This window comes from Acyrthosiphon pisum, chromosome A1 (genome assembly GCF_005508785.2).
Source record: "Acyrthosiphon pisum isolate AL4f chromosome A1, pea_aphid_22Mar2018_4r6ur, whole genome shotgun sequence".
Taxonomy (NCBI): Eukaryota; Metazoa; Arthropoda; class Insecta; order Hemiptera; family Aphididae; genus Acyrthosiphon; species Acyrthosiphon pisum.
The window spans coordinates 138,503,018-138,530,790 of NC_042494.1; the positions used below are offsets into that span (position 1 = coordinate 138,503,018).

Below are 27,773 nucleotides of genomic sequence, written 5' to 3' on the forward strand. Positions count from 1 at the left end.
ACATATATACAGCAATTATTATTAATATAGTCACATTTCACAACGGCATAATATAAGAATAATATAATATTTACAAATACAAGATAAATAATAATAATAAGTGTAAAATAGCTATACATTTTGATAGTAGTGATAGTGTGAGTGTGTGTAGTATTATAGTGGTAGTAGTATTAGTAGTAGTAATATAGTGAGTAGCAGTAATAATAATGTTAATAAAAATAGGAGCAGTGTGCAAGCGGTTTTTTTGTTTAAGAAAAGAAAATCGTTCTAGCTACGGTGGAAAAACGTGTCCGCCTATTTCTGTACAATGATGGCGTATTCTAGGTACCTACTACTTTTATTCGCGTTTCGACCCACATTCGCAATCATAATAATATTAAGGCAATAAATTATACGTGAAGTCAATTCTTTTTTTTTATCGGAGTACTTAGTAGTTATAGGCGGTATAATTACCACTTTTCTACGAAAGCATAGGTACATTTTTATTCCGTCGATTTGTACCATAATATTGTTGACTTCTTGTGTGAAAAGTGAAAAGTAAAAAATGGTAGTACCTAAATAATAAAAATAATATTGTACGTTCGAGAAGTTGGTACATATTTTCATGTGCATAGTGAGTAGAATATGTATAATATTGCTATTATTATTATGTAATGATTTGTCATCGAACCAACGAAATAGTAGTTTTAAATGTAAAATACCACTTAGTGTGTATTAAACGCAGTTATAATGTCGTTTCGGTAAAAACCACTTATAGGTACCTACGACTAGAAAAAAAGCGATCAAACAAATATAACAAGCACGCATATACGAAGCGATGGTTTGTAAAGAATTCAGAGGTCTAAAAAAGGGGGGTTTATTGAAAGACCTCGATAGAATAAAAAAAAAAATATGAATAAAACGTGAGAAAACACCAGCTGCATAATATTGTATTATATATGTGCGGGAGTCAAAGACAGAGTTAAATTAATAGTGGGGACGAATGACGAAGCAAAAACAAGTAAATAACTTCACGATTGTAGGTATTATTATATTATTAGTCGAAATATTTTAAGTTTAAAAACATCGACGTTTTTAAACACAATTATTACCGAATACAAAGTGAACGTTATTAAAGCCGATTAAATACGCGTATTATAATATTAACAATTCAATCTATGTTAGGTGGGCACAAAAATCAATATTATGATAGATAAGTGAAAAAAGTTAGTAAGAAGACTACAAAATAGGATAATAGCCATTATATTATGATCATGCGTGAAATATCAAAGGGTGATTCCTTTTATATCTCATAATTATTTATTTTTTTGGAACAGTTCAACGTAGGTACTCAATTATTTTTGTTTCCACATTAACTATAGCTGTGTCTAGGTACTTGTATTGGCACATGGCCAGATTTTTAAGTTACATAATACGTGCAAATTAAATTTTTTTAAGCTTCTGTGTAACCTGTTATTATTATATAATTGTGTAGTCAAAAATAAAATCAAATAATTAAAAGTTTCACATTTAATTACCTAACATAAATTGTTAGTATTGAATAATGAAAATTAATCAAAAAATAAATTGGTTGGTTATTGTATTGTACCTTCATTATTATCAAACTATTGATTGTTAATTGTTAGAAATGTATATATCATTGGTTAGATCGATATTTCTATTCCTAAAAATATATAACATTGCCATTTTTTAAATAGTTTTATTTTTAAATCGAATCAGTACGCATGGGTAAAAAATATAAAATAATTGAATCCTACTTTGTTTGCAAAAGTATGATATCGTGAAAAACTGATAAAAATATGCAGTCTTTGTGACTTATGAGTTATATAAATTACAATATACAATAAGGATATCACGCAAAAAGAAAAGAGAGACAGAGACAAAGAAGAAGTATTGATCAGACTCACCGGGTAATATACTTATACGATATGCGTTATGTGTTTTATTGATGATTTTTTTTTTTTTTTTTTTGATTTTCGATATATTTTTTTAAATTTTGATTTTGATTAGTAACGATGTGTGACGTGTTCTGCTCGGATAGGCGCCCAATGACCAGTGGTGTACATATTGTAAGGGTCGACAGGCGGCCGATATGCGGCCTGAGCTCCAGTCGGGACCGAATAGACCAGCTATACAATTATAGTTATATACGATTACTGCAAGCTCGCCAAATGTTGACGAATATAACAATAATAAGCCTAATTATATTATATACGACGAAGCTAACAATAATAAAGTAAAAGCTCTACAAAGCCGTTAATATGGATGTACTACATAATATAATATAAACATGATGATAATCTATATAATAATTCATGATAATGATAATGTAGTGTGTCACTGTACACTCAAAAATGCATGACAACGTCACTACAATAATTACCTTGTGGTTTGGTCTGGGTCTTCGAGCTGTCTTGTAGATGGTGCATCCAGCTTGAACAATGGCGATAAACACCAAAGCGGAAATGCATCCTATAACGATCCACAACTTTGTCGTGGACAATAAAATACTGTCATTGACGTGTTCCTCTAACGGAATCGTACTGGACACTGCAATAATAATATATAAAATAATATTATATTATACAGTTGAATTATTGTGATGTCGATATTGTACAATGTACCTATATAATCCAATGTACGAAATAAAATGTATATAGATTTCAGATAGAGTTGGGAAAGGGATGAGGGGTGTGACCGATTACTTGGTAATAACTCGGTATTATAAACGATTTTCATAAAAGAATCAATCACTTAACGATTTCTAATCATATACTATTCAATATTCATAATATCTATGTTTTGATTGTCGAAAGCAAAGCTTTACTGAAATCAGCTTTGTCATAAATTAATAAATTATACGTGTATAATATATTATCGTTTGGTCCATCGATAATTTTAAATTGAAAATAAATAAAACGGTGTATCTAACTAACGAAATGTACATTATATTTCATATCACTTACGTGGCGCTGCTTCGAAAACAAAGTACTTAGGGTCTAACGATAGAGCGCCTACGTGGCCGCTGTTTACGGTACTCCTTAAAACACGCTCCAACTGTTCGGCACCCTCGTCCGTTCCCAATGCTCGGCCGCGCGATCCACCGCCACTCTCGTCTAACTCGACACTCATTTTGGCGACCACGTTGTCGTTCTCTCTGTAATAAAAATAAACACAGGTACATGAAGATAATTTGGTGAAAATAAAACATCGGTACACAATGCACTCAAAACGCACTCGCGGTTAATATTGTAATGAAATAATCAAAATATTTGTGTAAACAATACAGTAAAGCTCGCTCAAGACCCTCTTTGAGGGACCAGCACAAAAGAGCGTCTTATGCGGGAAAGCGTTATAAGCGAGCTTTACGTTGTATTACAATATTAAAATATACGTACTGAGAAAACTCATCGACGCTGATCTTGTAGAATTCGGGCAATTTTGTCAAGGTCTTCTTGAAACCACTGGTGACCGTGTTGGCAAGGGCGTCAAAGTCGGGACTTCCAGCCGGGGGCACAACGAAATTTTCACCCAATTTCACTAACTTGATGGCCACATTGAACGCCGCTTTAGGCGCAGTCGTGGTGGTGGCCGATTCCCAATCTTCTTCTGTTAACAAACATATAAATATATAATCACATTCGAGTCAAAAAGAAAACTATGTAAATGTTACAAATTAGTTTAGAAACCTTACCGGCACCGCAGGATCTTATGCACACTCTGTCGTTGGAAAACATTGGTAACACTTCGTGTTTTTTGATTTTTTTGTTCACCGGGTTGTAACCGCCTCCTTTGACGATGAACGTTAAATATAGACATTTGTCATCCGCAAACATCATATCCTGTTATTTTAAAGCAACGGTTAAACCATGACACGTTTAAATGTTATTTTAATGAAGATATTATGCTAGGTATATTATAACCTGTTAGGAGTGTACATTTAATTCATTATTTATTCTATATTATGCATTATATAATACTTTTTAGAATGAATAATTAATAGTTCGATTAAAATTTGTTTAACATTATATAAAAGGTGTTTAGTTGTATATATGGTACCTACATGAAATCCTGTTTTTTATTTTAATAGTTTACCTATAATAAGTTATAATTGTGTAATTTGCTCAAAACAGTTTTATTTTTTATGATTGATGCTTTGAATAAAGTATTTTCATAATATTATTATCATTCCAAAAAATAATTTAGACTTTTTATTTTAAACTGTAGTTTTTTTTTTATATATTTGTGATTTTCTAGCATATTTTGTCAATTTCTATATTTGGTAAATGTGTGTGCCTATATTAATCAGTTTTTTAGTGCATCAAATTCACAACGATAAAATCGATAATAATTACCTTGGTATCGCCGGTCGATCGTTTCCTCATAAAGCTCAACGTTGTCAATCCTTCGGCGGTGTTACCGGTTATATTGCTCAAGTCTTGTGAAGCATCCAACAGTGGAGCAGTGTAACCGTTTATCCACGTATCCATAAGGAACGGCCTTCCGGCTTTATCCACCCATCCAATTATGGCGTCTGTTTGACTCTAATGAACCACAAAAACAAGAGTTACAAACAAAAATATACGATGAGGTGTCTATTTTCAAAACCAACTATAAACCATTTTTAAATTTAAATGTAATTGTTTTCGCAATCAAATTACCAAACTGTTCCTTTGCAGTTTTCGAATTTACCTAGGTATTTGATGTTCCGTATTTTTTTTTTTTTTTAAATATTTGGTGGTTTTGAAAATATGAAGTCTATAATGTCTCATATAGACGACTTAAATATTTAGTTATATTTCATAGTATATCGGTTAGTTGTTTGAACAAATTTCTAAATTCAAAGTGTTTGTCCACGATATCTGCGATGTTATATTAATCTTATTACACCTATACATCTTACCATTTTGTGGTCGTCCGAAAACCCAATACCGGTCCAAGTACTGGTGTGCGTGGTGGTGATCGTGAATCGCATGTAATCAGTTTTCGACGAATAAGTCCATACCACGTGGTACTCGCACTGACCAGCGGTCACGTTACAGCCTTTTGGGGTTGACCACTGACCGTAACAGTTGCTGGGCGCCGGCGAGGAAACCTGCTGGACGGACGGCTTGTTATTACGACTGGTCAATGGATTTTCGGCGGTTTTCGTCGATTCTTGATCGTCGACCGATGGTTGCTGTCGTCCGGGTTCATGTACGATAATGAAGTGCGTACCATTATAGTGAAAGTCACATTGTCATTATTATGCGTCGCGAAGACAAACGGTGTGAACCGAGAAAAAGTATTGTGCCCGTACCCGGACATAAACGTTTTAAAATTAAATATAAATAATTTAGGTGTATAAACGAGACACGAAATAGGTATTCTCGATTAATATAATGATTGAGTTTAAAATGTGTATTTAATACCAGACATTATAATATTATTATATACGTGGTGCAGTGACTGCGCAAAAATATACTTAATGTTTTGGTAAATTTGTACGACTGTGTCACTTGTGTATGCCAAAAGCTGTTAAATTAGACGGCGATCGCATCAGTAAACAATTTTGATACAGATATTATTTTAATATTATATATTTATATACAATACGATGATTTGTAGTTTAATGAGTGAACTACACTGAATTCTGAAGTCCCAATACAAGAGAAAAATAATTATAATTATTTGTATATATTGTATATCGATGAGTTTACGAAAGTATAATCGTGGACAGACTGTGTAATGATATCGGCAATAGACATAATATGGGGAAAATCGAAAAACTGTTAACATATCCTTTGTAAATTAATAAAATAATAAATTATGACAGTGACAATAAAATAGGCGAGTATAATAATGCTCAATAGTGGAAATATAAATATGTTATGTGGTTATGAGTACTTATAATATTATTAATATTTATTTTTTTTTATATAAGATATATTAAATTATTTTCCTATATTTTAGGTTGAAAAACATTTACAACAATATTATGTTTTATGTTCACAATTATTGTATACGCGTATTATAAGACATATAATACCTATGCGTTAGTATAGTACCTACCTACATAGGCTTTTTTTATATTTAATTTTGATACTTATTGATAATAACTGATTGTACTCTGAAGACATGTAAGTATATTATTGTGCATAAAATATTTTCTGGCATTTACATATTTAATACAAACCAATAAGTCTCAAAAAAATATTCAATCCCCATTGAAAAATCTTTCACAACAGTTCATTATAACATTAAAGAATCTATTGATTATTTTTAAATGAATCGTAAGTCAATGTTAGATTTTCTAAGTCACTAATAACAAACTATAGTTTCAATTTAATATTTTTTCAAATATAGTTCAATATAGTTGTGTTAACAATGTTTTTAATAACTTTATAATCAAAATCAAGTGATAATTACCGAAAAAGTTAATAGAAATCACTCCACGCTGGGACCCGTGACCGTGATATTTAAGTTCATCTTGTTTGTAAAAATCTTTTACAAAAGCAACATCTTTTTCCAGGCCAGATTTTGGAGAATGCTGATAGTTTTTCTGTTCTTGACCCTTAGCCCAAATCACGTGCATAACATCATCTACGATAGAGTGATCAGTAGGTTCGGTAGCTATAAAAATATAATAATATTTCATTAGAATCTAATGCAATAGATAAATAATAATATATATTTTCAAATGTCTAAAAATGTTAATCACCCTTGAGTTTCTTTCTAAAAGCAATAGTCGTAACTCCATCTTTTTCGAACCCAACTGCAGCGATTAAATCATTCTTTCCACCCCAAAATCCGTCTACACGTGGCGTCGACCTAATGAAAAATATTATAATATTTTACCCGTAGGAAAACTTAAAAATAAAACAATTTACCTGTCTCTAGTGTAATAGTCCCACACTCTGCTGGCTGATCCTCGAGCACTCCCTATCACTAAATCTGTGCAATCCATCCCGTTAAAATCAGCTTTGGGTGTATACGTATTGAGTTTCATTTCTAAAATATGAGCAATCACAGTATTTAATAACAGTTGTTAAATATTTGTTCAGAAAAAAAAAGAAATGATAAACTATATTTAAATATAATTACTAACATATTTAATTTATATTAGTGCAAACAATTTAATTTATGTTAATGCATTCATAAAACATTATAATTAAACAGTACGTTGACATATTTACAACAATAATAATATTATTGTAACATGTGATGTTATTAAAATAATATAATTGTTAACTTTAATTATGTCAAATAAATATTTACCTTTTTTTGCGGGAGTTTCGTGTTGATGTTCATGATTATGGTCGTGAGTATGATGATCATGTTGATGATCGTGGTTATGGTCGTGTTCATGTGATGAGTGGTCGTGTTCATGTGATGAGTGGTCATGTTCATGTGAAGAGTGATCGTGTTGGTTATGGCCTTCCTGATCTTTCAACCTTGGTTCTGGCTCTGATTCTGGTTGAGGTTCTAATCGATTTGTAATTTATTATAATATTTTGTACAAAATATATCAATATTCCAAGATTTTATTGATAGCTTACCATTTGGGGTTGATGCTGATCTAGTATTTCGTAATTGGGCAAACACTGTAAGAAAATATAAAAGCTTCAATTATGACATTTTTAATTGAAGTATATTATTATTATTGAAATTAAAATGAAATAACAATAAATTATAAAAATACAGTTGTATTCAATAATCGTCCAAATAGTATTATTGTTATAATTCGTGATTAGTCACAAAAAATCTTTTTAGTTTTTACTAGATAAAAAGCGTGATACTTGATATTTTCTACGTTGCAAGGAAAAAAAATAATCGTAGATATTTTTTTGAATTATCGACGTTTGTCTATTACGTTCACGATAGGCTTTCTGGCATTTAGAATTTGAAGCCATAGTTACAAATGTCAAAAAAATGTTTGTACTTATAAAGCCAAATACCACTGTAACTACTATAGCACAAACAAAATTCAAATAAGTAAAATTTAATTATATGATTAAAAAAAATGTATGCACCAGAGAAAACCTAGATACTATAACGCGAAATCAGTCAGAAAAAAGTTGTACCCAGCCCAAAAACATATCTTAGCCAAAAATGTTAAATGTAATTAATGACTGAAAATTGTGTTTGAATATATTTTTAACAAATAAGAAAGTTACCCGGCCTTCCATTAGATCTTAACGGTGCAGCAGTTGATGCTGCAGCTTCTGGTTCATCAGTAGGCTTTGGTTTTTGCAGCCGACCTCTGGTTCGGAAAAATGATGGTTTCGGCCGAGTGGAACTTGCAATTGTTGTCGTTGAAAGAGTAGTAGGTTCTGGTGAAGGTTCTGCAGTCGTTTCGGGCTCCGGTTCTGGTTCAGGTTTGCTACTTGATTTCTGCCCTGGTGTTTGTTTTGGTTCTGGGTCAGTTTTGGGTTCCGGCTCGCTCTTTGGCTCTGGTTCACTTTTCGGTTCGGACTCACTTTTAGGTTCTGGTTCGCTCTTTGGTTCTGGCTCGCTCTTCGGTTCCAGCTCACTCTTTGGTTCCGGCTCACTCTTTGGTTCCGGCTCGCTCTTTGGTTCCGGCTCGCTCTTCGGTTCAAGTTCGCTCTTCGGTTCCAGCTTGCTGTTTGGTTCAGGTTCGCTCTTTGGCTCTGGTTCACTCTTGGGTTCTGGCTCGCTCTTTGGCTCTGGTTCACTTTTTGGTTCAGGCTCACTTTTAGGTTCGGGTTCACTCTTTGGTTCCGGTTCGCTTTTTGGTTCTGGTTCGGGTTCAGGTTTGGGTATTGCTGCTACAGCTTTTGCACCAGGCAAGTCTGCTAATGCTGGGAAATTCTTACACTCTGCAGTCAAATCTTTTGGTCGCCAACCTAACCCTAAGTAACTGGTGCTGTTTGCTCTTAACACAACTTCTATCTCGCCTTCTTCTTTGAATATTTTCCAATATAAATGGAAGTCTTTTGAAAGTTCTCTGAATCTGTGATTGCTCAAATCGATTTCAGTTGATTTCAACGACGAACCTGAAAAATAATAATAAATCTTATATATAATTTTGCATTTTTTAAATTTTGATTTCTAATATTGTAACACGTTACTGATTATTTAATATATTTTGCGTTACTTTCACTAAATATACATAAATATTAATGCTGTAACAACATTGATAGACTTTAAGGAACTATACATCATGCTGCCTCCCAGAGTTAGAGTACATACAATGGACTCAATTTAAACATGTTATACAAATATGATAATATATTTTGAAGGTTGAATTCTTATACCCTTCATGTCAGTGTCAAAACTCAAACCATAATATCTGCAGCTGACCATTCCGTTATTTAAAACCGTAATAACTGTGAAATTATTAACACTCTCTTATTATATACTTGACGTATAGAAATCGTTTCTCCAAATAACATTTAGAAAATATACACAAAACATAATATATGCTGTAATAACTTATAACTCATTTATGATTTTTAAACATATTTCTTACGTTTAGTGCACCCCGGTCCAAACCATCCGGGTTCGCAATAACACTGTTTCCTAGGAGCGGTCGTCGCGTGGACATCTATACACCTGCCTTGATCGCCACAATCGTTGTCTTCAATGCATTCATCTTTGTATTGACATCTGGGACCGTAATACAGTTTGTCACACCGGCACTTCGATAATAAGTAACGGCCCTTGCCACTGCAGTCTTCTCGGTAATTTTTTTCTAAAAAAATAATGCAATCAAATATCAATATATATGCTTGGACTATGTGTTTTTAAGGCAATTAAAATAATTCATCGATTTTTAGGGAGTTGTGTTAAATAATCATACACATGTATGAAATGATGTGTACTTTATGATTCGTAATAAACGTTTATTCGAACGGATTCGAGGTTTGCTGACGGCTACTGAGATTTGTGTACACCCTTAAATTACGGGTACATAGTAGTTGTTATAATATAAAAAATAAATAAGCGAATAATAATTACTGTTTTTGATATCGACATCTGCGCACGACCAAAATCTGTAGCTATTGCTGAATTCTAATGCTTCTCTGAGTAATCTAATGGTACAATCTTCACAAACGAAATCTCCCGGCAACTGAACGGCGTACGATTGAGCTCTGGAAAAAAATAAGCAAATAACCACAATTAACGGGGATCGCCATCATAACGTGATAATATTAAATTATTATTATTATTATTATTATTTTATGCCGAAAGTAATACAATAGATTTTTGTTGTAGATGTATTATTGCAAAATAATTATCGAGTACTTAAAAAAACAAAATGTGATGTAATGATTTTACAGTCATAGTCCATAGACTTTCTCCAGTCAAGTCAAGTCAAATAACAATATCGACAATAATACTAATTAGTTGAAATTCTATCGATTTACACGATGAATACAAAATGTTAATTTATTCACTATTAGAATTACGATTTTTATAAATCAGAATTCCAAAAGTTATGAAAAAATAAATTGCCTTATTAGTACATTACATCGCATAAAATACTATCGACTTATATTTTATTATAAACTATAAAGAATAGATAGAATACCAATACATCTAAAGCGAACCGTGATAACTAGGTATATATAACGTCATAAAGAACCGATAATTTACAGATTAGTTAAAACGTACACAGTACTATATCAAATTACAAACACGAAATAAGAACAGAAAACAAATACTATACCTAAACTACGCGTAGAAAAACAAAATAAGTAGGTAAGTAGGTATTTCTTTTTATAGGCATAATAATTAGTAGATAATTTGAATAACTATATTAATTATTCAATGAAAATAAAATTATCACGGTTTTATTTAAATGTTTATATTAAAAGGTTCGTGTTACGTAATTCTTCTAAGGAACTGAATCAGGTACTGTACAGCGTGAATCGGCGGAGATCTATAATTATGATTGTATATTATAATATAATGTTACCAATCCAAATGTTTGTTCGTAAACATTAGGTAATTTGTTACGTACCTATATACCCCTGCGAATAAAGTATTAACCCACCGATGGCACGACTCTAGAATGAATAGTCACATAGCAAACATCACAATCGTTGATTCGCGAACGTCTCATAAATACTATAAATTAACAGGCTATAACTTAACAGGCTATGGAAATGTTTACCCTCAATAGTATTTAATATCATACTAGTTATTAGTTATTTCTTATTAGATACGAAAATAGTTCGATCAGAACACACGTTTTGGTACCTGGTATGATCATTGATCTGCTTTCGTTCATCAAATCTCATACCATGCCATACAATAACATGGTACCTTAAACTTTATACGGTTACCAATAAAACATAGATAGTATTTTAATAATAACAAATTGATCAACTAGTAGGGTAGAAGTAAAACTGTGGATATACTGGACAGACGGGTAAAATTTTTCATACAATTATGGCTTGAAAATATGTTTTATTTACTATTATGGTTTCTATCAAGGTTTAAAATGTATAATTAAGTATGTGAAAGTATTAGAAATTCATATTGTAATTTCGAATAAGTGAAATATTATACCAACTTAAGGTATGTCTTACTATAATATCAGTTACATACCTATAATTATTACAATATGGTAATTAATTTTCAAAATTTCGACTATACCTACGTCATAACGTTAAAACGAATATTGTTGAAGAATAAAAATTTTCAATATTTGAGTATTTCACATCAGTCATTTTTCGATCACTTAAATCACGTTAAGAATAAAGTTCAATTAATATATTCAGGCCATTGACGTAGGTATGGAAGATAGTTTTTACAGAAAATGAAAGAAATTATTTGTTGAAAATATGACTCACTGTCGTAATTGTTAGCTATTGTGTTTTGTCCTTATCGTTTTATAAAAACTTGCAATAGTTACTTAAGTATTTATCATAGTTTTTTGTTCATAATATTTTTATGTTTAGAAATAAAATTTAATATTTTTGTCAAGAATTTAGAAAGAAGTACCACCTACTTCGGCAGTTTCTACCATGTCATTACCAGACCATGTTTTAGATTATTGTCTGTTTTTAAAACATTTACACTATTTTTTCCCCCGGAGGATAAGTCTTGACGACGACGATGACAACAACAATAAATGTTATTACTTATATAAATATGTTATCACTTATCATTAATATTATTATTTTGGCCATTTTGTCAACTTAAATTAAACCAAATACACACAAATTAGTAGATATACCTACAACCATAAAGTATTTATATTATAGTACATATAATATTATATTAGTTAGAATAAAAAATATTCAGTTACCAATACTAATGTTCGAAATAAAAAAACTGTGGAGTAGAGAAGAGAAAAAAGAAGGAAAACATGAACATTAAAGCTTCTAAAATTTACGTATTTTTACGAAATAGTTTTTTGTATATTAATATAATATTATAATATGTTTTAGGGAAAAATATAACAGGTACTTAATTAGTAGGTACATCAATTATTTCAAGTTATTTTAAAACTAAAGGATATATTTTTGTTAATTCAATTGTTTAATTAATAAAAACAAATGTACCTATTTTTATGTCTTTAGTATTTATATTAATGCAAATTTTAACTTTGAAATGATATTATTTTTTGTAAATAATAGTATTATGATAAAAAATGAGTAATTCTTTTTAAAAGTGTCAGTTTTGATGTAATTAACATTACGTAAGTATTAAAGACATAATAAAGTGTTCAAACTACTAAATTATTTAATTAAAAAACAGGTAACATTTTAGTGTTTTACTTTCAATTTAATTCTATTGGTTAATTGTGTATAATAATAAATAATATGTATAATTAATAAACGATATTACTGATGTTAGTTCTTAACACTAAACAGTGGGTAGGCAATTTATAAAGGTATGTATAGTATGAGTAGGCCGGCCAATGAGGCAAATATTATAATGTTAGGGATAAAAACAGGACAGCATTTTTTCCATTATGGGGGCCCCCCACAACTTAGTATCGTTCGCTAAAGGATTTAACCCGAACTAGGTAACTACCTACTGACAATAATTGTTGATTTTATTGATTGATTTCTTTATTCATATTAATATTTCCTAGTGTAAATTAATTAAAACAAAAGAAATCATTAAAATGGAATTGTAGAAATTGGCGATGATTTATAAATTACATTTGTCATGCCATAAAATTGACCATGGAAATTCATTGGTATATAATCAATTCATATTATACAGCTCGTATTTTAATATTATGATTATTGCCATGTAGATATACTCACTCAAATAGATTAAAATTGATAATATTATACTGTTTTTGATTTTTGTATAAATGTCAATACAATATGATAATAAAAAAATTAGTTAACAAAGTTAATATAATTATGACGTGTTGATAAAAACCAAAATTTTTCAAGTAATAATCAGAAATGAAAATTTTAAACTTCTTTATCAAAGATCAGTTTTTTCCTCGAGTCTATATATTACATTATTGTATTGTAATATATCATTGTAATATAAAAGAGTAATAAAAATATATTATGCCCTAAGCTTTGTGACGAGTTATGTATACATCACGACCAATTTGTATACGAGAAGAGGGCGTATTGTACACTTATTATACCAACCTCGATCATACGATATACGTATTTAAATCATAAAAGTTTATTATTATTTTTTATTTTACTATATAGATTTCCTTGTTGTCACACATAATATACTGCAAAGATAACGTGGTAGGTATACATCACGACTGTTGATTTCATTATGAAATGTAGAAGACAAATATTTATGATTCGTATTTCGTATAACGTCATACTGATTAAAAATAATATTCAGTATTAAATTTAAATAATGTATTCGTTTACCTACCTATAAAATATCATAGACGTATAATGACCATAATAATATTGATATCGTAACGAAATAAATCTAATATGGGGATTGTTTTTTAGAAACGTAATTTGTATAATACATTAATTATTCACACAAGTATACTATATAGATTATTTAATTAAGTAAGTAATTTATTCTTTTTAATATAAATTTAATGTTTTTAGGACAGGTACATTTTTATTTTCTAACCAATTTGTGTATCGCATTGTTATAGAAACAAATAAAATGCAAAAATTACAGAATTCCGACTAGATATCTGGTATATACACAATTAATGGTAACTTATAATGGTATTTTAACTTTGAAGAATAGGTGTGCCTTCTTGTCTTGCTACCAACTAACTTCTTTAAATAACACACATAATATATCTACATTATTAAATATTCTATGTAAAAAATACTGTGATACATTTAACATGAAAGAAACAATGCAAATAATTATATTTTTATATCTAAACACCGGCCGTTTATTAATGGAATTTATCATGTTATGTATACAGTTTTCTTAATATTGCTATTAAAAAATATTTCGACATGGTTTTCTTCTACGACACTCCAACACGAATTATTTCACCACGAAAACGTCAACGATAGTAATAATTTATTATTCGTAATTATTTCTAAACGCAATTCACTTCCTATAACGTCCGTTACATAGGTAGGTAGTAAAATTGACTTTCAGAGACTCATTGGAATAAAACACCGCGGTACTAATAAAATATAATAATAATAAATATGCTTGTTATAATATTATTTTAAAATCGTATTTCCAGAAACCTATAATGAGTTTCTGGAAATATGATTTTTTATTTTTTAAATTCTTATTACAATATTATTATAAAAAGTGATAAAAATAAACAATCAAATAAATTGACTAGTATACCTACCTACTTTGGCATCTCGATTGCATATAAAGTACAACAATTATATTTAACTTTTTATTATTATTGTACGTTAAGTGGTGTTGATTAAAAAAATAATATATTTATATATATTTATTATTTCTCGTTCATCATGACACAAGAAAATAACTATTGCGGCGCGAGTACACTCTCTAATGTGGCAATGAAATAAATATAGATAACTTATGTGATTAATAAAATAATGCGACGACAGCTACCTATACCCAGTAGAATGCGGTTTATATGGTTTTAGAAATTATAAATTGATTTTACAATTTTAAGCTGAGGTTGTAAATAATATGTAATTGTTGTTTTAATTTTTCTTTATTCACAATTAATTATAAACTACTATAACCTAACTATAAAAATATGTATTTATAATTTATTTAAGTTAATATTTGCTTTGATCACGGTAACCTGTATATGGTTGTTAATTGAATGCATTAAAAACTCCTAACATGCGCGCACTATTATTATGTAGAAATTACTTATAATTGGCATTGATTATTTTAAAAAGTATGTATTGTAATATAATAATAATGATGAATAAGATGTAAAAAAACCTTTATCTAGATTACGTTCATTCTTATTCTTAATTACCAATACAATTGCATATAATATTATAAAAAATACAATTTTGCTTTTTTTTTTTAAAATCAATAACATGTAACTTAACTCCTCAATTTTCCTAGCAGATGAAAAATATCTTGTAGGTAGCATGCTACTTATAATACATACGAAAGACATTATTTTTACTGGATTCTTAGTACGAAGTAGCAAAAATAATTATGCGTTTACAATGCACAGCTTTGTTCGAATGAAAAATAGTTCATGTGCTAAAACAATTTTTAGATATTATAATATTATTATAGAAGTAATAATGACGTTAGTATTTGCAGAAGATTGATTGCTTGTAATAATAGATAACTTTAGTTTGATCGATTGGAGATCGACGTTAAAAAATACCTCTAAATTAAATAAGATTTTTCAAAAAATATAAATTTACAGATTCTTAATTTCATTGATGTGATGTTACTATAGGAAGTCTTGTGCAAACTTCCTGGACCTCTGTACTCTCATCATCGCATAGGGTAATTTTATAGCATTCGTTTTAAGACGCGAAAGTAGCTAGTCTATTCGTTTTATATATATATTCCCATAGTCATGCATTACGGCCGAGTCGCGTTAAGGTTATTATTATTTAATACTATCGTTGCGCAGATTTTGCCTTGACATCTTTAACTCGGTCCGAAATCGTGAACAGTGGGAACGGCCATCGTTAAAGCACACGCTTATAATATTATATTATTGACCGCCATCGAGGCGCGCTGTTCACAAGCAGGAGTTTAAATCTCCTTCTCCGTCGGCAGTTTTCCCACCGAAAATTTAATTCACGAGCATTTAACTCGACGTATTATTATGGTAAGAGAGTATATAGGTATAATCAAAGAAAGCACGTTTTATTATTATTATATATGTGTTTGTATAAAATATATTCGGCCCGCGTGCCCCTCCGTCAATTCGCTCGGCCAAGATCCATTCTAGTGTCAATCAATAATAAATTGGTTGACGTGATAATGCAACGCGTACCTACCTACGTGTATTTTCGTTTGTTTTTTTTTTTCAATAGTCAAGGCGTAAACATGTATCAACAACGAGATTAAAATATGACTATATAGTGACTCTGTAAGAAATATGGCGAATTTGTTTCTCTTTGTGTGTGACATAAGTCTAGCTAATTGCCTACAAGTGTTATCATAGCTAAATATCAAAAATACAATATAAACATAATATAACATTATGATAACTACTACATAACATAATATAGAAATTAAATAAAATATATTCAGTACGTTCGATAGTTATTTTGAATTTAATATGACAAAATCATAACCCCTACCTACTTAACTACTTTTGTTATGCATGTAATATTAATATTTTTAGTAAAATCAAATATAATAAACAATCTTTTTTATATCTAAAATAATATTGTCTTGCTTCTTAGTGTTCTGCTTAAAGATTTTTTTAGACTGCGCTATTAATTATTATAGCTAATGAAACAAAATCACTGATGTGTGACGTGTTTGTAAAAAAAATATGTACAATAAAGCGAAGTAAATTGATGAAGAATTTATGTTTTTTTTTCCTTAAAATCGAAATGTTTCGAATTGTACTATGTTGGTTATACACATAATATATTATGATAGGTACGTTGTTACTATATAATACAATATGTTACATGCAGGCTCCCTAAATCAAATGTTGGGCACATGTACTAAATGTTTTGTGGGCCTTATAAAGAACTTCCAATAAAATACAACTCATACAAACTATATAATTGTCCCGATATACGATTTCTACTAAATATTACAATATACATTTACATCATATATCATATCAATTTATAATATAAAAATTATAAATTTATATTTAATATAAAATAAGTCAATTCCTTTCAAAATTTCAAAAATTACAAATTCATATCAACGGGTCCTTAAAAAAGCCGGGCCCCCTGTACTCCATGTCCAACAGCCCTCTCTTATGGGCCTTGGTTACATTGTTGTTCAATTAAAAATAATTATAAACAAACTACCATTATTTAAGTTTTTAATATTATATTTTTGGGCTGGGTACAGATATTTTTAATTTCTAACCGAATTCACATAACGTTTTGCTTATCACCATGGAAACGAATAAAATGTAAAAATTACCTAATTCCTAATAGGTATATATACAACGAATGGTAACTTATTTATATATATTTATGATTCATACATTTTTTTCATGTGGAAAATATCGAGTTGTGTGTTGGGTTTAATCTAAACTCCGATAACTTTTTGATAATAATGTGTAGAATTTATATTATGATTAGGGCCATACGACTGCTATTGTATTTAAATATTAATAATAATTAATTTGTCTTACTACTACGTTTTTATAAATCACAATAATATAAATAAATAAAATTTAGTTTTTGATTCCCAAATACGTAAATATACGTAGTTTTTTTATAATGTTTTTTTGCATAGTGTAATACTTTGATTAATACATTAAATTATTGATACATCGTATAAGTAATGGTGTATTGGTGCCTAAAGTAGTTATTTACCTAGGATCTATATATGCACTTTAGAAATACCTATAATACTAATATTTATTAATAAAAGTAGCAATATTTCTAGCTAGTTACTTTATGGTTAAGTGTTTATAATTTGACATCACTATCGTTCAATTCATGTAATGATCCGTATACGAACAAACAACTTATTGTCAATAAAAAAGGAATAATAATAATATTATGATGACTGAAAGTAAAAGTAAAAGACGCGTATTCATCTATTCTAATGGTCAGTATAGTTTAAAAAATAACGGAAGTATAATTTTGTAAGAATAGTACCTGCTATGTTGTATAAAATTTATAACAAAATGCACCTACTTATATAATATAATATCATTGTGAAAAATAAAGTAAATACCATATTATTTGCAATATAATATTATATTATCTGCCTAATCGTACCTACCCGAAAAATCAATATCGGGAAACGAAATATATTTGCAGCTGTATAAAATTATAATGATTGTTGTAAGAATTATATTATACTACGCAATACGTCTTGGAATCCTTATTACGTATGAAATCATACGTAATAGTTAAAATCGTCATGATATACGTATTGTAGTTTTTTTCAATTTTAAACTAATAAATAATGTTAAAGCTGAATTGTTTTTTTTTAATAGAAATGGTTATATTATCATCGGTGGGGGGGTGGGGGGTACCTACCAACCACTGTACGATAGTATGGTAAAATAATCACCTAGTATAACTTATAGGAAAAAGTCGCCGTAGGATACGAATATTGAATTCTCACTATATCTAATGGTTTTATTTGGCGTTATCATTGTTAAGTTCTGGTATCAGGCCCAACCTATACCTACCGCTACAGAGATCGACGTTGGCGTGAAACGTCTACTTTCTAAACAAGCTATGCAACAACTACTTTTACATGTGTAATTATGAATATTTTAAACACTATTTAGAATATTATGTATTTTATAATAATATATGAAGTAGTAATTAATTATAATTGTATTTTGCACGTCGGAAATTAATAATATTTAATAGAACTACCTATAGATAGCATGAAATATTTAAAATTACTCGGCCGATTTTTAAGTTTAGATTGGTTTTTTCTAGATAGAAAATTAAAACAAATTATATAAAACTATAAAACTATACTGAATGATCACTGATCACAATTATATTTATATTTATTTAATTTCATATTATTTTTCTAATGAATCTATTGGCGGCTTGATTCAATGTTCGAGATTCCCAACACAAACACTTTCTTTATCACCTTAATAAATAATACGCATCACTAAATCACGACCACTCTTCAATGAAGAGTATATAAAAGTTTCACACATATTATGATACCTCCTCCTTGTATAGAGTTTTGCTACTGAAATTAAATTTATTATAGTGGCTACTGGCTATGATATTGCTATAACTTTCATTATAAGCGTAAGAAATATACAATTTCAAATTACGTTTTTATATAGGTATACCTACCCTCTAATTTTTTTAAAAACGAAATGCACGGCAAACCAAAAAATCAATTATTATAATCTTAATTGTTTTTAATCTTTTACTTAAAAAATATTAACAACCATCATTCAATTTTATTTTTAGTTGTATAATTTTGAGAAATGAAAACTTGAAAATTGTTTAACCACAAATTATCGAGCAACAAGATTTTAAGTAAAAATACGGTATTTTAGCATAAAACATAATTTTTATATATAATAGTGATTATTGCAAATTTCGAGAAAGCTATATCTCAGTAAATAAACTAGTTATTTAAATCACAAAAATATCAACAATAATTAATCCAACAAATAAAATAATATATTTAAACCATTTACCTTAAAATATTTCTACAATATTGTAATACAAGATAAAAATAATAATAATAACAACAATAATATCGATAGTATATTTTATCCTAAAGTTATTTAATTTGATAAATAGAGTTGTACTCACGTGGCATCGGTCCTCAAGAAATCAGAATCTTTTGTGACTGGTGTTAAATCCAATACAGGCCTTTGGTAATTGTCCAGTACTTGAAGTTTAATCCCTCCCTATGTAAACAATAACAAAAACATCAATGAAAATCCTCATATTATAGTTTGGAACACCACACGTAAATGATCTAATTAACAATAAATAAACGCCACGGCGCAGCTTTACAATAATTAAGAGAAAATCCGTGATTTATAGAAATAATTGGACAATCAACAAGTAAAAGTGGAATATATACTTGCGAACCTTAAAAGCATAAGCCTAGGTACGTGGTATATTATGTATAATATGTGCATATATGTGTTTAAGAGTGGCGCTTCGATTCGAGTCAGTGACCTTATACACTCTAGTGATTCCTAGTGCTCTCGAAACTCCACCAAAGATTGTACCGACTACAGGAATTCTTGGAGAAAGTAATGAAAAACGTACGAGGTTGGTAAAAAACTGGAGAATATATCTAAAAGCCGTTAAGCGACTGCCGCCATTATAAAGAAATAACTCAAGGCAATACACGCGAAAGTTACGTGTATATAGGTACACTTATATTAATATCGGATCTATTTATTTTTTTAAATTTTTAATCGCGAAATTCTGTTGATCTGGTTTGAACAGCTTCTGCTGCAGATCAAACGAGTTTACACATGTAGGTACCTATGTTAAGAGTCAGATGCGACGAGAGGCCGTTTTTCATATATTTCATACCCTGACGCGTTATATAACATATGATATATTAATATATTATATATACAGTGCAGGATTCCACTTAATGTGGACACGTTGGGCCCAAACTCATATTTTCCCGAATTAATCGGTGGTTGGCCATTTAAACCAAACTTTGTTAGTTAGTATATTATTATGCATTGGAATTGGAACCAGACCTTTTTGCCCATTTTGCCAATATTACGCGGATGCCCATGTCAACCGGTGCCCACATTAGCGGAATCCGCTGTATGTACGGTATTAGACATCGCGTATACGCTATAGCTACGTATATATTATACAGATCGAAGGTTTTGGGGGTTCAATCCCACCCCCCTCTCTGAAGTGTTAAACTATTACTTTTGTATCATAACTTTTGATTTATATTGATTAGCGTGCATATAACCTTAAGTGCAATCTCGTTTGTGCTTCGATTTTAATACGATGGTATCGATTAAAACCTCACTACCACGAGTGTTTTTTTGTGCTATACCTACCAGATACGTTTATGCGTTCGTATTTTTATAAATTAAGTTTTAATTTGGGGCTTGAAACTGAAAAAAAATTTGCCGATTTTGTTTCCGGATAAAGGTATTTATTTTTCACGATCTTTATTTAGGATGTGGGCATCATTGGTATTCATTTTTTCTGATTTTGATTTCAGTTTCAGATATCGGTATTTATTTTTTCTGATTTCGTTTTTGGTTTTGAATAGCGGTTTTTATTTTTTCCTATTTCCATTTCGGTTTTTAACGGTTTTAACCGGTATTCAAAATCGGTATCCAGTATCGGTTTCAAGTTCTGTGTTAATTGTTAACCAAAAATCTTTGATTGTGTTGAAAAGAATTATAAAAATGACGTAGTATGATAAGCTATACCTACAATGCGAAAGAAGGGCGTTAAACGAATCAAATTAATACTTATAGATTGTATTATACTAAATCATAAGAGTAGTACAGTATGTAATAAAATGGGATAAAATGTAAGATTTTTCACTTTAGTTCGTATATTATAATATAGGTATGGATCGAAAATCGTGAAGTCAAATCGTGAACCACATACATTGTAGGTATACGTGACAAAAGAAGACCATGTAAAAGAATTCAAATATAATATAATATAATATATAATAGGTATAACAATAACACGGCACTATATAATATAGAATCGTTTAAAAAATACAATTGACGATTTATTTGGAAGTTTTTACTGGCGGTAGGTACGTATAGAACGACTATAAAATTGCGCAACGATATTTTATTAGATATATTTTGTTATTGTGCAGTCTATACCCTTACACAAATGACTAATTAATAATCTTGAATGCGCCCGCATTCACCCTGTATATGCACAGAAAATCGTGCAGCTCCGACGGAGGCTGAGTCGAATTTATATTATTATTGCACTATTATACAATTTATATACGGAGTGCGGGTCATGCGTACCACGACGTTCACAAGTAATATAATAATAATTTCGCGATGTCGATTAATAATAATATTGTCGTCCGAGGATCCTCGTCGGAATTGCACAACCACCTGCAGCTATAATAATATTGTCGTCGCCGAGTTTTCGGTCACACGCTCTGCCGCCGATCGCTGTAGCAGCAAACGTTTTGTCGACACGTCAGGTCGTGATCTCGAGCCGTATTCAGCTATACCGTGAATATTTCAGAGTTTAGACTTACCCGGTGAGGATACGCCAAATGCCACGTGACGTTGAACGACGAACCAGACATCAACGAAGTCTTGACTGAGCCTGCGAATAAAATAAAAATGAAAACGGTTAAGTTATTATATTATATATTACGTGATTCGTGCGACCTGTTGCGGACAAAGACCTGTCCATGGACAATCGAAATTTGATTGTTGTACAACTGTACACACACACATACACACACACACACACACACACACACACACACACACACACACACATACACGAAAAAAAAAATGCATTTGATAACTTTTCGAGTACCTACCTATATGTGATACATTTATCTAACTCTATTGCGTGTACAAAGGGATCCAGCGAACACGTTGAGCAATAATTGTACAGCTGTTTAAGTTATCGCCGCAGTTAGTAACATATACAGGGTGTTTGTGTACGAGACACACCCTTCTAAAGCCCACCTGTTACATCATGTTTACCTGTTCCACTAACCACATCCTACCTAAGCTTAAACACGTATGGGTGTATCTGGATACTTAAAGAAAATATAGGTAATTCAACTTTTGAAATACACATATATAGATAGGCACGTGTAATAACTAATTATATACCTACCTAGTACCTACCTACATTTGTATACCTATAAAATTATACATATTTGCCAGCCATATCTCCAATAATGTCAAGAAATACATACAACGGCCTTTTTAATTTTTTTTATTTTGAGTTAATATAATTCAAAACACATTATATACATTTTAACAACCGTGGATCCCTAACATAGAAGTAATAATATTCCTGAATCATATTATTTCATCAAACTGAAACCCTCTGTATAATAAGAAGATGACGTATTCGTGTAACGACAATACGAACAATAAAATATTATAATATGTTTTGTCGAGTTGCAAATATTACAGGCCATATTATGTTCCATAAAATGAACATACAATAATAACGAGGTGTAACACGCATCCTACTAAATAAAAAAATGCAACAGAAACGTAAAATTTCTAATTCGACCCGTGAGCTTTCTTTCGGAGGTATTTGTTGTTCCTGGTCTGGAAAATTTGCGTTATTTGGGCTATGAGATTTAAAAACATCGCAAAATTAATGTTTCTAGGCGACGACGTGTTTTGAATAATGGAAAATTACGATTTTGAAAGTCGATCGTCGCGAATACTGGGCATACCGTGGCCGACAGGCGAGGATCAATCGCGACAAAACAACAGTGTCTTGGCCTGCAGGTCTGTTTCAAAATATTCCTGGCCACAGCCGCGTACGTACGGTACCTACGTAAGTGCGAAATTGAATGACGTTTGACACTCTCGTAATAACAATAACTATACAGCAGTGAGCATTCCCTGCGCGTTTCTCTGGCACGCCACGGAATGTCGATTTTATAGGTCGTCGCGTGCCCGTCGGTCCACGCGGTATACATAAAATAATAATAATAATATGATATTATTATATTGCATTTATAACGCGCATATAAATATTATATTCGATGTGGTTAGACGCTATTATTATGGAGTGTCGTACTGCGTATGATAATGCGCACACCGGAGGAGACCTACTGACCTTTTACGATATTATTTCCGTCGCCCACTGAACGTGCGCAAGTTTTCGCGTCATGTACCCGGGCATAGGTATATAGGTATAAGTGTATAATATGCAGGCACGCAGCGCGCAAGTATTCCATTGTGCGCGAACTGTTTCGGAACAAAAGCTGAAGAAATGTAGTAAAACGCCAATCTTCTGTAGGGTAACGCGTGACGTAACTATACCGTCGAAATAATACCGCCGCCGCCGCCGCCGCCGACGTCGTAGGTTGTATAATAACGACGACGATGATAATAATAATAATAATAATAATAATAATAATAATCTTTGAAATCAGTATTGTTTTAAATCTCGACGGTTAAATTTTCAGCTCGGAGACCAGAGCACTGTAATAATAATAATAATAATATGACGTATAATAGGTTTCGTCACCGCCTGCATCACGTTAAAGCGGCGGTGGACGTTTACTGCGTGAATAATTTGAAATGATAATAATTAAGTATCCGCATATTATTAGTATACCTTATATTTTATAACGCAAAGGAATCATTGTAATGTTATTGTTTATCGCAGCAAACGATTGAAACAAACGCGTTGGCAATACCTAGTGATATTATTTATTTTATTTTTTGTTTAAGGTGACCTAATTGCACGATATCACTGATCTGAAACTAAAATATTAATGAAATATAATATTTATTAAATTCTGATGTCATACCAAAACCGGCACGTGATCCAAATATATTACACCGAAACCTCAGAACCACATTCCAGCTAACACCATTACAATTATATTTACAAAATCCGTTTCAAATAAAAATGCATTAATATTTCAAAAACATATATTATTATATATTTCCTTCTACATTATTTAGGTAAGTAAGTCACCGAAACTCACGAGACGCGATGTACAGTCACTGCAAAGTCACACAGATGTGTAGATAATATGAGATAGGTATGTCCGGAGGTATTATAATATAATATGCATCATAATATACCTGCAGTGTCCTTCAGAGTTCAGATAACAAGCCATATTAACAGAACCGCAATAAACTTACACTCAGGACAAGCTTATTTTTTTTCAGGCGTAGCTACCCGCTGTATAACACGTCTTGTTAACAGCACACAATTCTCACTTTTTTAAAACTCATAACCGATATATTATATTTATTTATTTTTTAAAGAATAAACGTCCAGATCACTTATAGGTGCAGGTTACATGTTATCGTACAATACACATTTTGCAATGGAAATTTCTGATTCACGTAGGCAACATGTTTCCCGAGCAATGTACGCAATTTCAAGGTCGGAGGAAAGAGGAGGCGTTTTAGGTATTGCACCTAAAACGCCTATTGCCCTGCGCATAAGTGTTAACGATAAAAGAAAAAATGCTTACGCATGAACCAATTATGTAAGACACAACAAACTGTTAAAATATCATAACATAATTTACATATACTACGTTAAAATAATTGAGAATATTTTAACGATTATACAATTAATAAGTCTTAGATGTGCGTTTTTGAAGTGAACCTGAAAAATAATTATATTATATGTGTGTAACCACAATAGTAATATTCAATACATCGTACAACCGTATAACTATAAGCAGGTACATATTATTTGATTTGAACATTTTAATAACATTTTAATCTACATAAGCAGATCAGACGCGAGTCGCGTGAGACTGATATAATTACGTCAAGTTGTTTAATATTATTATTTTATAGGTATCAAATATCAATATAAGCACGAGTATTTAGATATATCACTATAACTGAAATATTAGTATTTTACTAGCCATCTATACTATTATGTCTTTGACATCGGTCAAAAGAAAAGTAATCTAGAGTCTATGCTCTATAATATATAATGTAGACGTTAGTGTAAAACAATTTGCGAAAAAAATGCATAAATATGTTAACTATTAAATCATAAAAACATAACACTCTCAAGTCGAAAATAGTGGTGGCATGCAGTTATTGATATACTTACCTTTTTTTAAAACATTTTATTTGCAATCTATACAATACAATATTAGTACCCAGGTACAACGAGTAAAATTTAATACATGGTTATTAACAGGAGGTATCGTTTATGGGCAGGCACTTAGTAGTACCACCCAAGCAGGCACTTTTTAGGCAATACTTATTGTATTGTTTATTTTTTACTTTAGTAGGTCTCTAGGCCACTATATTTTGAGTCTTCTACGTACTTTACCGGGGAGTGAAATGGAAGATAGTTGATTGATTAATGGGGGATACTGTGAGCATTTAAGTTAGTATGGAATTTAAAGTAATATAATTTTGTTAAAGATTAAGGATTTTTAGGTTTTTGTGATTATTATTGTTTGTGAAATACCAAGAAGACGTCACTAGTCGTAAGGAGATGGATTAAAACGCTTGAAGCGTTTTGGTATTGGATGGCTTTGCAGAACCCCATAACTGAATACCGAACGTCCAAACAGGTCGAGTTATTGACTTGTATATGGTAAGTTTATTGGATAGTGAGTTAATAATACCTACAAAATATTTCTAAACCCTATCTAATATATTATCTTTGGATGTAAAATAATTTCTAATTTTTATTTTAAAATTATCTAGATAGGAGACAAAATATAATCATCAAAACTGTTCGTTTTTTACTTTTTGAGTTAAAACCATTAGATTAGGTATGGTCAAATTGTTTTTTCTATTATTATTTATTAGAATATTTCAAATTAATTAATTTTTACTGGGTCTGGGACTTATTAATCATCCAAATCCGAAAACACCTCACAAAAATATTACACTAACCACTGAGGTTTTAAAAATAATCATTGAAATAGACCTATTTAAGACAAAATATTTATTTTTTTAAAGAAATACACTAAACATTTTTAAGTTGTTTCGCGTGATAGTAATATATGAATGATGAATGAATGAGTTATCCTGCACATAAATTATATGTAGATAATAGTGCAGAAAATAAATAAAAGTGAAAGTTGGAGATGCAATATTTCACTAAGACTATTAAAGTAATTTAGCAAGAACAAAATAATATTATAATAGTCTTATTTGTAATTAAAAATTTAAATATTTCATGCTGCAACTGAATTGATTTGTAGGAACCTATACATTTTTATTATAAGTCATAACAACTCTTAACAATATGATAAAAACATATAAATAAGTATCAACTTCTAAATTTGTTAAAACTCGAAATTATAATCATTAAACTTAAATACTAAAATATTAGTAAATATATTAATATTTTATATATTTTAAAATGTCTAACCAAAAATAAATTCTATGATAAATTAAAACAGTTTGAAGGATGCATAATAATATAACATATCATGAATCATGATGCGTACTTACTACGTACGAATAATGAGTATGTTCAATCAGTTAAAATGTTATAAATTCACACGAGTTATATTCAATATATATTTACTATAAAATACTAACACACAGTTTGAGTGTTAACGAACATAACACATATTTTATAGTTTTTAACGAAACGTTTAGGTTTTTCAGTAATAGTATTACATTTTTATACAATCCATGAATAATAAATAAGTGTATATTTTTTCGTTACAGAATTCTTGTTTCTGATGCTGTGTGTGGCAACACAGAAGTGAAATTATTATTTACTGTTCATGATCGCTTTAATCCGGACATCGTATAGGTACAAATGTTTCTTTTTTAATTTGACAGCTATTCATGCATTTAGATACTGTAAAACTCAACTCGGAAATTTGCTGTCCAATCACAATAATAATTGTAAAAGGTATTATTCAAGTCGGAATTAAAAAATAAATATGTTCAACGTATAGCGGCAGTTAAAGATACGCGAAATATATCATCGATAACTTTCGTTGAACCTATACGCTTATACAACATCAAACCTACATGGGTGGGATAATACTTTACACGAACTACACATTTTAGACTACAATATTTTATACCATTTTTCAAGTCATCTATTTTTCAACTCGAGACGCGCAGACTTCGCCGCCTATATATTGTT

At 30.3% G+C, this 27,773-nt stretch overlaps 1 protein-coding gene across 1 annotated transcript in view; it reads right to left on the reverse strand.

The window, feature by feature from the left end:
• Positions 1–1,952: 1,952 nt before the first annotated feature.
• The window catches only part of LOC100161712, a 43,193-nt gene continuing 17,372 nt past the window's right edge, over positions 1,953–27,773 (reverse strand). The window contains exons 3-19 of the mRNA XM_029488429.1: positions 22,216–22,286; positions 19,791–19,888; positions 9,961–10,094; positions 9,473–9,694; positions 8,157–8,996; positions 7,539–7,583; positions 7,258–7,464; positions 6,870–6,990; positions 6,701–6,810; positions 6,409–6,612; positions 4,904–5,196; positions 4,356–4,544; positions 3,695–3,842; positions 3,399–3,609; positions 2,967–3,157; positions 2,384–2,550; positions 1,953–2,129 (exon numbers count right to left, since the gene is read on the reverse strand). Coding sequence (XP_029344289.1) covers positions 2,007–2,129; positions 2,384–2,550; positions 2,967–3,157; positions 3,399–3,609; positions 3,695–3,842; positions 4,356–4,544; positions 4,904–5,196; positions 6,409–6,612; positions 6,701–6,810; positions 6,870–6,990; positions 7,258–7,464; positions 7,539–7,583; positions 8,157–8,996; positions 9,473–9,694; positions 9,961–10,094; positions 19,791–19,888; positions 22,216–22,286 — 3,374 coding nt within the window. The 3' untranslated portion in view covers positions 1,953–2,006. The remainder of the gene's footprint in view (positions 2,130–2,383; positions 2,551–2,966; positions 3,158–3,398; positions 3,610–3,694; positions 3,843–4,355; positions 4,545–4,903; positions 5,197–6,408; positions 6,613–6,700; positions 6,811–6,869; positions 6,991–7,257; positions 7,465–7,538; positions 7,584–8,156; positions 8,997–9,472; positions 9,695–9,960; positions 10,095–19,790; positions 19,889–22,215; positions 22,287–27,773) is intronic.